Below are 14,476 nucleotides of genomic sequence, written 5' to 3' on the forward strand. Positions count from 1 at the left end.
ACACACACACACACACACACACACACACACACACACACAAAAGGGCTGATGGAGTGGCTCAAGGTGTAGGCCCTGAGTTCAAGCCCCAGTACCACAAAAAAAAGAAAATGCAAAGCCCTGAGTTCTGACTCCAGTCCCACCAAAGAAAGAAAAAGAAAAAGAAAAAAGAATTCTTCTGTCTGCATTTTTGTTCTATAGTCAAATAATATTTTAATTCTTAAGAATTTACAAAATATTTCCACATACATGATTTATCTCTAAAATAAATTATGACGTATTATTTTCATTTTACAAATAAATAAACTGTGATCCAGATGCACTAATTGAGCCAGGATTAGAAGTACTGCAGTAGTCAGCCAAACTTTCTGCCTTTTTTTTTTTAGGGTCAAATCTTTGGGCTCTTTCAGTCTACTATTTGTGGTTCATCTATATGATTTTTCTTCCTCCACAGCAAGCTCTTGCTATCTTCTGTGCTATTAATTTAACATTTCTTTCTATATAGGAACACACTTAAGTCTACACAAACCATTAATTTCTTATCACTTGGGCCTTACAAATACTGAAGCAAATTCAGTGGGCCTCAGTAGCCACATTAAGCCTCTCACTTTAGTGACATATTGCATACTTACTAGGTTTTACTGATAACCGTGCCCCACTCCCAAAGATGAGTATGTTATAAGTCAGCACTGTGCTGCCTGACAATAATGCCTGAGCTACCTCAATAACAGATTGCTGTGATGAACATGCATCTATCCTCTCTCATGGGAGCTCTGGCTGGGATTCCCCCTTTTTGATTACTGGAATAAAGGGGAAACCATGGAATTAAGCCTGTGAAAGCCTCTTTTCAGGGCACAACAAATATAACAGAAAGCCTGAGGAGAGTCCAAGTGATATTCTTTAGCCAACTCTGAAACTTATTCCTTTCAAAAAGATTTGCAAAAAGTTCACCAAGTAATCTTGTTTTACTAACCAAAGGATATTAGCTCTGATCCCCATTTTTACTTAGAAATCAACACCTGTGTATAATCTCATTTTACGAGTGTTTAGCAAGTGGCTTATACCCCTAGAGGTAATTTTTCTTTTTTATTATTATTTTAGTTTATTTTTAAAAAATTGTGAGCACATAATAGGCCATGGGAGATGGTTGGAGTATTAGGAATGAAGGATTGCATCCAATTTTTCATTTTACCTTAATGTCTTTCCTTATTAAACCCCAGTTCTCCTTGGCTTAAAGGATAAGGAGACATTTCATCATTTGTGCAATATAAGACTATGAGATGAGTGCAGGCATTATGATCAGTATTTACCAGGTACTTACTGGGACTCACTGACACAGTGGTTCCTTTCCCAAATAGCCATGTATTTCCTCCTTGGTAGACACAGTGAAATGACGCCCTGCAAATACCTCATGTGTCTGTTCACTCAAACCCACCACCTGTACAACTATAAACAATGGAAATTAGTCTTTGGCCTTGCCTTTGGCTAGATCATAGTGAGTTTTCAGTGTTTGGACATGTGATAACAAAGCCCTGTAATTTTGTAAGAAGGAGAGACAGTGGTGGTTGGTCCTTAATTCACTGAACACTGGGCTCTGAAGAGGCAGTGAAAGCCACACACTGTCCCTGTTCTCATGGCACTCACATCTAGGAAGAGGAAAACAATAAACAAATATGTAGATAATATGAGGTCAAGTGATAAAAGTGTGTGAGTTAAAATGAGCCTGGGTAACAGGATAGAGGGCAATCAGGCAGCAGCTGTGTCTGACGACTTGTTAGGTTGGCTAGGCAGGAAAGCTCTCTCTGAGGAGGTGATGTCTCAAGTGAAGTTCAGATATGGAAGAGTTAATCATCACCTTTATTTACAGTTAAGCAAATTGAGTGCTGAAGGATCAAAGCCAGGTTCTGAATCTCACGGTGTGTAAATTGATGGAGACTTAGATCATGCCTGTTCCTGCTGATGTACTGAATGTGAACATTACTAAGTAAATTGCTTCATAGAAAAGATAAAGACAGAGATTCTTTCAAAGTGACTTTGGGATGTTGTTTGGGCAACTGGAAGATGTGGCTTTGGCCATTGAGGGCACTGAGGTTGTAAGAGGACGTGAAGTAGAAGAGAAGGTGGCACCTCAGGACAGATTTTTTAATGCAGCTGGCCACTGGACAAAGGAAATACCTTCCATTCTGTGTCCCTTAATCTTTCAAACAATGCAAACTGTTACTTGGCAGAATAAGCTCTCTTAGTTAGGATGGGGAAAGCACAGAGAGCACTCTGCTCACTGTGAAATAGGAACAAATGGAGGATACTTGGAAGTACACTTAGATTCCCCCCAAAACTTGCTACTTGTCTCAATAAGTAGTCAAATTCAGAATCTATAGAAATACTTACTAAGATCCACTTTTAACGCAGTTCCCCTTCCGAAAACCAACTTCCAGCTGCCTGAAGATGCCACAGTGATCTATTTCACCACAAAAACCAAAGGGAGCTTCATTTCTAAGCACAAGAACTCTCCCAGGATTCTTTTGCTTGGTTGAGATCTAATCCAGCACTAACTATATATTTAGTTAAACTCAAGAAAAATATTAAACTCATATACTCTTCAAAGTGGAAGGAAAACTCAGAAACCACTTTCCCAACCTCACTCATTTCCTAAGTTTTTAAAGATCTTCAGGGAAGGTCTTGGTCACCAATTCTCATAACTAAAGAAGTCCACCATATTTCCAAATTCAACGCTTTTTTTGCCATAGTCAAAGTCCACTAAACTTGTTCATCTTTAAGTTTACCCCCTGAATTGAATTTGTATAAAATCTAACTCTTAAAAATCACCAGTTACCCGACTACCCATAATTTCCAAAGAAATTTCACATACATTATCTCATTTGCTTCTCATGCAATCCTTTGAGGTAGGAAGGGCTGAAATGATAATCTCCATGTTGCAGATGAACTGAGGTTTAGAGAGCTCAAGAGATTGTCTTGTGGCCACACGATTAGTGAGAAGCTGAGCCAGGGGCCACTGTCTTGCTTCCTAGTTGAATGCCTTAATTTATTTTGTGCACGTTCATTTATTGATCCCATCACCTTGCCTTTCAAGTGCCTTTCCCTTCTTATTCTCTCCTCCAATGAGACAATAAAATAAAGAATATTCCCCCACAAAAAAACAACAAACTCCTCCAGCTCAATACCTTTTCAGAGCAGAGTGTTTTTAATCCTCACATGCTTTCTGTGAGCCAGGAGATAAGGGTTACCAATATTTCAGTTACATTAATTGGGAAAAATGAGAGCTGGAGGAGATAAATCAGAATGATGGCTACAGAAGCTGCAGCCTGGTTCAGACAGCAATATATCGAACCTTAGAAAACGTGGGTCCTTGACTTACTTTTGTGAACATGTTCCAATCACTTAACTTCTCTGAATAGAAAGAATCCCCTTTCCACCTTCCTCTTCCTCTTGGGACAACCAGGAAGTGGCATGAAGAAATGCTGTTTTTCTTCTCTTAAGAAAATGGACCCCAGAGAACATCAAGATAGCAATATCTTGTATCCATACTGAATTCATACATATGTACATGGTTATGCACAAGAGTAATACTAAACATTTTAAAAGCAAACTTAGTACAGACTAATTTGGCCAAACCATCATGCTTAACTTAAAACTGGTGACCAGGCTCCTGTTTCAAGGTTGGAAATAGAATCGGGTTCCAAACCCCAATACTCACTTGGCTTAACTAGAAACCTAGTTCCTCCTCCAAAAGTTAGCTTGTTCCCTGCAGTATTAATGACACAGTGATTTGAGGGCCAGCAAAAACACAGGAGCCAAGGTAGCAACCCGACACAGAACATGGCCTCGGGCAAGTGGAAGGGTTGCAGTGCTCACTTCAGAGAGCTGAAATGGTTGCAAGTGAGCACTTATTTGGGTCTAACCCATTCATATATTTGTTCACCTCTCTGCTTGGCCTTTTGGACCTGGCTCTGTGAGTAAGGAAAATACCTCTAAACCATACCTCATTCAGGGGCCTATTTGACTATGTTTAACCCCACAAAAGAACCTGAGAATGGGTAGCCCCATAAACTCTGAAACCTTCAGGATCAGGATGTCCATACATTCAGAATGGAAATGTTGAAGAACACAGTCATATACACACATATACTTGCCAACACAGAGAAGGGATATATTAGTTCTGGGTCCTCCCCATTGCTGTACCTGCTGTGCCTTGTGGATTGGCTTTACTTTCTTTAGTCAAAATTTCAGACCCAGACTCCCTTTAGCTATTCTATAGACTATCCATTGATGAGGCAGCACCAAGGAAGAGGGTGGCCAGGCTTCTTGGGGAAAGTTTACATAGTACGATGGCAAGGTCATTCTCCCTAAGACAGAGGAACAATGGTCAATAAAACCTCTTATAGGGAGATGGCCAAGAATTACAGAACCAAGGAAGAGTAAATCTTATCAACCTTTCTCCTCTTGGTTTGCCTGTTCTGGGATGAGGGCCATACCCTTCCTCGAGCGTTGGTCATGGAGCAGAGCAGGTGTTTTGGGACACCTCATGCTTTCCAGTGGGACTGTCCTTTAACTTTGCCTTTGATGGGGACCATCACACTCTCCTCTCAGACTCTGGGGCTTTTAAAAGAGACTCTAGGTTGTCTTGGCTTTCCCTTTGGTTCCTCATCCCAGCCTATCTGGGGATGGGGGCAGGTTCTCCAGGAGAGGTAATACACACATTCTCTTGGTTTTAAGACAAAAGGAATTCATTTATCATGCTCCTTTTCAGTTTTTTTAGAGGAATGTTTTCCTGGAGTAGAAAAGGACCCACTCACCAGGCCTGACAGTTAGCTGAGTTCCTCTTCCAAAGTGCAGCCTCCCAAGGGATGAGCCTCTGTCGGCACAGTGTTGGCCCTCTTTACATGAACCTGGTCCTGAAGGTCCCCATCCTTTCTCTCTTGCTTAGGAGCATAGGGTTGCAAATTTACCTCCATTCTCTTTAAGTAGCTCTAAGCCGTTTTCTTATGTAGCCAGCAGTCTAAGCTGGACAGTTAGTCCTCAGAGGCTGCATCTCAAGGGACAAATGATCTGTGGTAACAATAGTCTTTCTGCCTTAGAATCCTTTCCCATCAGAAAGCAATTACGCATCCTTTTGAGAGTGTTTAAATTGGAAGGAACTTCACTCACGGGTTCTATTTCCCAGTATAAAAGGTTGCTCACTTATTTGGACTGACATTATGTTTGGATCCCTTTCCAGAGCTGAACCTGTGAAAACTTTGATAGGCTGGGTCTGTCCTCTGCAAAGTCATCCTATTTCCCTCATTCAACCTCTGGTCCTTCCTCCAGGCATTTTCTCTCTCTCTCATCCCTGATATCTCCTTTTATTTCCAATTTACAGCACTAGAAACCATACTCATTATCTTCTAGGTCTAAAAATCTCCTAGGCTTTATCTCATGAATAATTTGATGATCTATTTCTTTGGCTATCAAAATAATAAAAAAAGAAGAAACAGGTCTGAGCTTACCTTTTCATCCTCTAGGCTTGAGTCATGGGATCTTAGTACTTAAAGTTGAAAGGGAGCCCAGAGATGATTCAATCCAATATCTAAAGTGGCAAACAAATCCCTTCCACAACACCCTGATGGTTAGCTTTAAGGATCTAATGTGAAGATCTCCAAGGAAGAAGAGTTCCATACTTCATAAAGCATCTTTTCATTCAAAAAAGATGAGCCAGTTTCATCTGCTGGTTTTGATTTTGTCTTCTGTGCTAACCTCTTTCCTCATTTACATAATAATTCTTCAAATATTTGAGAAGAGTTATCTCTTTTCTTAATATAGGATAGTGATATCCTTTCTCACTTTTTTTTAGAGGCCTGAGATAACTTTAGATAATTTTCTCAATTTTTATCTGACTGCAAAGACTGTGCCCTCAATAAATGTATCATTGTGAAGATATCCCCGAGGAGAAGAGCCATTTGGGGAGAAAGAGGTGAGGGAGACAAAGGAGTTTAGGTTTTAACCTAAGTCAATAAAGCGTTTTGAATTTAGTTACTGACCAGTGAATGTAATTCCCAGGTAAAATCATTCATAAACATGCCTACCATTTTGTTTAAAAGTATCTTACTTACTTGCTCTTACAGTTACTGTGGTTCCTGCTCCAAAGCTGAGCTTGTAATCATAGCCACAGTGTTAGTTCTTCCTACACAAACCTTGTCAAGTCCTTGGTTAACAGACTGGGCTGGAGGGACAGGCAGGCCTGTTTCTTGGTCTTTCTCTGTCCCTCATATGCTGTGACCCTTGGGTAGCTATTTCAATCTCTTCGCTCTGTTTTTAACCTTCACAATTTCCTACTCTTTGAAAGTGGGAATGATAATGTCTACCCCAGAGTGTTGTTAGGAGGGGTAAAATAAGGTAACAGAGGCATTTGCATAGGGTTTTACACACAGCAAATGCTTAATGAATGTTAGTTATGAGATTATTATAAAGATAATTATTTTCATCTTTTAAGAATACATATAATTTTAATGTTATTTCTCCTTTCTGAAATCTTGAGTATTCATAGGTACTTTAAATTATATCCAAACGGTCTCTTTTTTTAACCAGTTAAATTTTGGTAATTTTTAACATATAGGATAACATGTCAAGAGCAGAGTTAGAAGTTTCAGAATGTTTATGGAATCATAGTATTTATTTACTACGTTTTATATCTGCTCAAGAGACATAGGAATAAGGAGTGATAATTATGGATGAGGACCCAGTACATAAAATGAAAGGACTCAAAACAGACACAGACCAACAAGGGGAATTTAGTATAAAGGGTTAGTAACTTTTCTTGTAGACAAGTATAACTTACTTGGTTTTACATTGAGTTTGGTCCCAGATCCAAAATAAAACATGTTATAGTTTTGCACCATGTTTAACATCATTACAAAAAGTCCCTTGGAACTCCCCAAAAAGGAAGTATATTATCCAGAGGTGACAAACCAAGTTATGCAAAAACTAACCCAAACCCACCAGTTCTTTGCTATTCCTTAGAAAATTCGAGAACCAAAGTGAGGAATGAGCTAAGAAGACCCATTCATTATCAGAGACAGGCAAGATAAGGGCAACTAATTTTCTTCAGTGGTTTTATTGATTTCTTTTCTTTAGTTTTCTGCTTGGGTTCTTTCTTGTGTCCTCTGTGCTCCATGCACACAATATTTGAAACGAGGACACTGCAAGTAAATGCTCTTTACCTTTTTGTCTTTCTAATTATAAATGAAAATTCCTTTCAGGTGGACTTGACAATGAGGAAAAATCCTCATTCTGCCTTTAGTTATGGGGATGTCTGGAAGTTTCTCTTCTGGACTCTGTACCTGGCTTTGGGTGGCACTTGACAACTGGACCTGAGTTCTCTTCTGGACATCCTCCATCTAGCCAGAGGCATTCTGCATCTATGACCTCTCAAGATCAGTATGTCGTACCTGTCAGAGTACTGACATTACACAAGCGAACGTGCTTTAACATCCGTAGTGACTGCCCCTTCCATCCTCCACTATAAAAATCTTCATTTTGGGTTATTTTTACTTCCTGCCTAAGTACTTCCTTCAGGAAAAAAGGAAAGAAGGAAAAGAGGCTTCAGTGTTGGCTGTCATTTGCAAGTCTAGATGAAACATTATTTATGGGCAAAATATTTTGCTGACAATTTCAAGAGGAAAAAAACCCTCAGTGCCAACAGTTACACTCCCACACAGTTTGAATTTAAACAGATCTCGACAAATGAACACAGTTATGAGAAAGAAAATAGAGGTGACTTCAGTCTAAGCCAAGTACTTATGATACTTATGCAGTTTTGGAGGGCAGGGTCTTACTTGTCCTTACTTGCAGAAATGATAGGCAGCACGTTACAGGAATGCTTTGCTGGAAGGGCACCAGGGAGCTATGGAAATAGGGCTTCATTTAAATATCTTCAACAGGTACCTTTGTGTTAGAAGACTATGTAGAAGTAAGCTAGAGTAAGCTATAAAGGCAGCTAGCCAGCTAGACTTGGTTTAAGACAGTTCTTGGTAAAACCAGTTTGCAGTGTTTGGTTTGGCTTGATGAAAAATATAAGAAACGAGCTCCCTTTAGAGAATCTGCTCCCAATATTCAGCAAGTCTTCTAGGTTAGCATGGCTTCTTGTCTATTCACTTTTATGAATTCTTATTCAAGAGTAGCAAAAAGGTTTCTCTTTCTCTTGTTGGTCTTTGATAAATAATTCTCTTTTCCCTTTCTAGTATGCATTGCTGGGAACTCTCCCACTCCTCAACCCTTGGCTCATTAAGTTAAATATAGGTACAATTTTCATTTATGTATTAATAAATTGGTGCAAATAATATTAAATTGTAGTGGCCTACCAGGTACAACAGTCAGTTGGGTTCCAGATCCAAAGGTCAGTTGCCAGCCTGAACTAGATGATACACTATGATATGCCTGACAACAAGAACCTGATCAAACATCCAGTTAGCAGAGCTCAGAGTAAAGAGTTGGCAGTTACTCTATGAAGTAGGCCTGTATCATTGGCAGTTTAGGTTTGCTCTGGAGAACCAAACTAGTTATCTACAGTAAGTTCTAAATGAATCCTTTGTCTTTACAATCTCATTTTCTTTTAGGGGATCTTTGCTTTCTCTTTTCCACCACAGAATTCTATATATAGATGTATGTTTCTAAACATATGTAGAGTAAACTCTCTTTGATTTTAGATGTCAAAACAGCATTCAGATCTTTTTTAATCTAAGGAGATGCATAAAAGTCCAGAACAGAGAATATTTCCATTGTGAGCATCACTGGGTCATGCTGCCAGGAAGCTGCCTGGATTCTTGCATCCTAAGTCTGAGCCTGAGGAATCTAAATGATGTAGGAACAGAGTTGGCATTGTTTAGCTAATTTGGCCTCTAGTTTCATATGGATAAAATAATTTTATAATGATCAAATCAGCAGCAAAATTACTAGTTTTCTACTTTACTTTGGGGCTATTTCCTTTCTTATTACTAAAGTGGTATCTATGTCAATTTACCTGCTAAAGGACTTTAAAACAGCAGCAAAATTAACTTTAATTATTTCCTAAGGTACTGAGGATGGAGTAAAAGGGTCAGACCCAAGAGGGATCAGGGATCTACCTCTAACATGTAGTTTCTCGAGGCCACTGTCTTATTGGTTACTTCCTGATGGATCCCTGGTCTGAGCACTGTGACTGGCATAGAGTTTCTGCACAGAAATATTTGTCAGATGACTCCTATGGATTCCTCAAACTTCAGGCCAGAGACAGGCTCAAAACACCAGAGCCTTAAAGTCTAGTCCCAGTTTAACCCTAGACTGGTTGTGGCATGGTGAATAGTCTCTTCCCGGGGCCCAGTTTCCTTAAAAATAGAGACACTCAGAAAGGATGATTTGAAAGATTCTGTCTGCCGAGCATGGTGGCACATGCCTGGAATCTCAGAACTCAGGAGGCTGAGGCAGGAGGATTGTAAGTTCCAGGCTAGCCTGAGCAGTATAGCAAGGCACTGTCTCAGACACCAACAAAAACACCAACCAACTACCCAACCAACCAACCAAACAAACAAACAAAAGATTCCTGTCAGTGAGGATATGTTGTTTGAATTTTTGGACTTAAAGTCTCAGAAGCAGGAAGTGTCCCTTAATATTCATGAATAATTCTCAAGTGATTTTTCAGACTTTGATAGAGACTAATCACACTTATTTTGGTCAATGATGATTATTTACAAGGTTCATTCTATACATTGACATAATCTCAGGCAAAGAGAATAGTGCCTTAGAGGGCTTATTAATGAATTAGAAGCTTTCACTGATTACTGCACAAATCCATGGCTATGACCATAGCCAAACCCCCAAGTAATCAGTCATACATCTTTAATCGTAACACACATATTCTGGGAGAAATTCCCAGAAACATCCCTACATGGCTCGTTTTGCACTGAGGTGCCAGATCCTAGCCAGGAAGACTTTTGGCTTCCTATTTGACACTCATTCTCCCTCGTAAGCATTCTTCGTGTAGTGTATAATTGGGTCTAAATCAAACCTTAATCCACAGACATTGCTTAATCCAGGGATACAATTTTATACTTACTGGGATTCACAGATAACTTGGTTCCCTGTCCGAAGATAAGCTTTCCTCCCTGGTTATAATTCACACTGTGTTACATATCCTGTCAAAAACACATCCAATCTTCCTGAACACGTTTCTAATCCTCCACCCCCAAATCCACCGCCAATTGCTCCCACAGCACAGCATGAATCATGGCTATGTTTCTTATTGTAACTTTTTTTCTTAAAAGGAGAATAAGAGTATTCACACAGGGGGCTGATAGAAAAAATGAGAATTTTCCTATTTATCCAGAAATGTTTCTATTTAACACCAAACTGATCTCTCACTTTTGCTTAATGGCTCTGGATATTGTTGTTCAGGGAAAAGGCTTCCTTTCAAATGTGTTTCTCATAGGCTCAGCTAGAAATACTTGGCACACAGGGGTTAAAATTAAGGGCAAGTGAGCCTTCAGGGAATCGGGCTTACCTGGGGTGACCACAACCCGGGTTCCTGCTCCAAAATGCAATTTCCCCCAATCGCCAGTTGTCGCACTGTGACAAACACCTCTACAAAATGGCTTCCCCAGAGAAGACAGCTGCTAAATGAAGACAAACTGCTCATGGGGAAATAATCTTGCTATAAAATGAGGTAACTGCATGATATGAGATACAAGCTTTTCTCCACTTCTCTTTTAATTTTTCTTCTTTCAAGACACTGAGGACGATGTGTGCCAAGAACTGTCTATCCTGGGCAGCAGGGCCAGAGAGCTGCACCTCGTGGGTTAATGAAGCTGGCACTGGCTCAAGACTCCATAATGACAGAATCCTACCTGTCTCAGAGTCTACCTGATTTTGAGCCCAGTCTTCAACACCACTGGAGCTGATGAAACTCTTACCCTCTTATCTAAATAACCTGCTGTTTTAGATTCTGTCTAGTAGGGGAACTCCTGATTCAGGAGCCTTGATTTTGTTGGGTTGAGACAATACTAAACATTGGTCCTTTCTTGCCTCAGTTTTTAAATCTAACAAGTTGGGATAGCTATGTTAGAGTCTTTTGTTGAGGAAGACCTTGCCATTGGATGGTTTTACTTATTGGAAGTCCAACAGAGTGAATGGACTTTGAGACTGGGTTATTTGTGAGGTCCAAGTAGGTATCTTCCCCTTCATGCCTCCCAGAGTTCCTTTGAGGATGAACAAGGTGATAAAATATTGTCCCTTTGTCTGCCCACCTCTTGAATATCTTTCTGATCTAAGGAGATCCCCTGGAAAAGAAATCAGGTCTTCCTTTTGAGATAATCATATTCAACACACAATTCAAATTTTATGCCACTTACTTGGCTTGACAAGCAGCCTTGTCCCCTTCCCAAAGATAGAGGAAAAGACTTGTCTTATTGCATAGTGATTATCTCAGCATCAAAAACCTGCCAACTCAGCTGTCCCCACACAACGCTCTCCATAGAAGGACCCTCTACTGTGTTCGCTCCAGTATCATTCACACTGGCCTGTGATTTTCCTTCCTGAATAAGTGAACACTACCACTCCTTATTGTTCTCATGGACTCTGTCCCTGGCTCACTCGCTACATTCCCCATCACTGCTCCTGGAGTCACAGTGGACCTCTGGCCTCAGGCTGCTCCAGCTTTCCCCCCTTGCAGAGCCTTGGACTATTTCTTCTTTCACTTAACTGTACTTACAGGGCAGCACAGATAATCTGGTTCCAGAACCGAAGATCAATCCCTTGGCAAAATTATTCCCACAGTGCTTCTGGGCTCAGCAAAAACCCATTAGAGCTTCCTCCTCATACCAGGGCAGCTCAACACCACAAATGACCCAGGACCCAGAACCTCTTCTTTTGGCTTTAGAGTGAAAAAGCCAGGACAAACTAAACTTTGTCCTGTTGAGTCCTGAGAACAAAGGGAGTTTGGGAACCAAGCATGCAAAGGTTCCAAAACCTAATTCAGCAACCTCCTGTGTCCCAAAGGCTGCAGCTCAGCATTAATGAGCCTGTCTTTTCACAGAGAAAGGCTCCTGGGGCTGGAAGAGGCTTAAAGAGGTTCTCTCATTTCTCTTCCTGCCTCCAGGCAGAGCTGCACTTCGTTCACCCCTGATAGGAGGGTGTCTATCTCCTTTCAAAAAACCCTCTAGAGACAGTGCTCTGGCAACGACTCCTGACAGCTCATTTTCACTGTTCAAAAACCTATTAGGAAGGTTTTACCACTAACTTTCATTCTCTTTTCTCGCTGTATCAGCCATGTTCTGTGGTCTGAATCTTGGTGGAGCTGGAGAGCAGGGCCCCCATCTTCTGTCTAATGCTTCTTTTCCCAGATTTAAAAACGTGACTCAATTCCCCTGACTCACTCTTTTTCCTTGAGACAAATTCCCTCTACTGGCCTCCAAGGACTTTACTGCTCCTCCATCTCCATGTTTGAGAGTATCATTTAGAGACTATTTTCAGGAGCCATATTTCTCATGAGCATCGCTACCTGGAAGAGTAGGAAGACAATTTTGGGACAGATTGCCTTTCCCCATGAAACTTGTCTCTGTCACTGTCTCTCCATATGGGGAGTCCCCCTCCCATTTTGGGGGGAAGGGGCTCAAGATACCTTGGGAGAAGTCATGGTGGGGTCAGCTTGGTGACAGGTAGTGCAAGGTTTCAGTTTCTGCAACGCCTGCCCTGTGGTCCTATGAACCACATCCCAGCTCCAAGGGTCTCTGTGTAGCTCCCACAACCCTGCCAGGCAACTCTGCAGAAATGCTCGCCTCTGACACTTGGATGATTTTGTATTGAAATTAGTCAGGATTTTTTCTATTTCCACTTTCAAATCCCAGGTGAAGAATTTCATAGACCAGGCTGACATTCTCCACCCTCCCCTCTCTTCCAGCTCTGCTCCTGATGCATGACAGAGCTTTGACAGATGAGCCCAGGGGGCAAAGGAAAGTTCTACTGTGCCTTACAGCTGATGTTTATCACTATTATTAATAGCTGGGGCTTAATGAACTCTTCCTATGTTCTGGGCACTATGCTAAATACTTTAGCTGTGTTATTTCATTTGATCCTTACAATAATTCAACAAGGAAGGTATATTTCTATTCTCATTTTGTGGATGGGGAAACTGATAGAGAGGTTAAATAACTTTCCCAAGATCACACAGCTGGGTAATTAGTGGATTGAGGACTTGAATTCAGGTTTTTCTCAATTCAAGAGCTCATGCTACATTGCCCAGCCCATAATTACTTGGGTGCAAAATATCCAGAGGGAACACATAACATCTCAGAGGTGCTGCAGAAATGGGCCCAGTGCTGAACCTCACATCCTATGGCAGGTATTTATAGAGTCACAGAGTTCTAGTGGTTCTTTTTAAACAGAGATTTAAATTGCAGCAGGTGGATCAAAGTTAGACATGAGAAAGTACTTTCTGGTAGTAAGGGCAGCTCACTTTTGGAATTGATTATAGAGAGAAGCTGAGGAGTTTTCCACTCTTGGCTATCAGAGCACAAACACATCCCCTCCTTCCCCATCCGTGGCTAGGGAGACTGCTGGGGAGCCTAGTCAGGGCTAGGGGGGTCCTGGGTTCCCTGGAGGTCCCTCCTAACATCTTCATTGACTCAATTATTGCTTATCTCTATTTCTATCAAAAGGTTGTATATGCTTCTGAGAGCCCCTCACTGAGAGTTAGAGTGCAGGTGCGCACACACACACACACACACACACACACACCCGCATATCATTTTGAAGCACGGAAGAGAACGGCTCTCTTTGGCCTGGGAAAAGAACATTCATAAAGAGCCCAGGCAGATGCACAGGATTAAAGATTTTTCAAACTAATGATTTGATTGATTGCCCCGAAAGGCCCAGGCAAAGAAGAACACAACTTACTTGGCTTCACAGTGAGCCTGGTCCCATCCCCGAAGGTTAATTTGCCTGCATTGGTGTTACACAGTGCTCAGTGCTATTGCAATAACCTTGACGGGGGCCTCTAGGAAGACAGGTGGAGGTGGGGGAGGCAAGCAGGAAAACAAAACCTGAAATGACTGCCCATGGCCAAAACAATCTCCTTGTAATTAGGTTAGAATGTGTGAGGAACACTAATAACTAGCACCTTCCCAGCCCCATTCTATTTGCCATGATTTTCCTTGAAAGAACAGGCCTTGGTAGGGGCTCCTCCTGGGAAATTCACCAGAGTGGCTACTGCCCAGCTCCTGGGACTCTGTCTTGTTTGTTATTCCTGCAAGCCTTTTGTCTATTTCATCAGTTCCTGCCTTTCTCTCTTTCTTTTCCTGGACTTTCCTCCTTGTGGAAGTTCACATATTTTCTCAGGGAGAGACTTACATGGATATTAAAAGTGCAAGTACAGTGCTCCAGGGAATACACGCATTGATAACCTTGTTTTCCAACTGGTATCAGGAACCACCCAACACACACCAAGCAAAGAAAACAC

At 41.2% G+C, this 14,476-nt stretch overlaps 1 protein-coding gene across 1 annotated transcript in view; it reads right to left on the minus strand.

The window, feature by feature from the left end:
• The window catches only part of LOC109697568 (M1-specific T cell receptor alpha chain-like), a 685,092-nt gene that overhangs the window by 18,898 nt on the left and 651,718 nt on the right, over positions 1–14,476 (minus strand). Inside the window, exon 3 of the mRNA XM_074068410.1 lies at positions 1,319–1,395. Within this exon, the coding sequence (XP_073924511.1) occupies positions 1,319–1,395 (77 nt within the window). The remainder of the gene's footprint in view (positions 1–1,318; positions 1,396–14,476) is intronic.

The sequence above is a fragment of the Castor canadensis genome, chromosome 3 (genome assembly GCF_047511655.1).
Source record: "Castor canadensis chromosome 3, mCasCan1.hap1v2, whole genome shotgun sequence".
Lineage (NCBI taxonomy): Eukaryota > Metazoa > Chordata > Mammalia > Rodentia > Castoridae > Castor > Castor canadensis.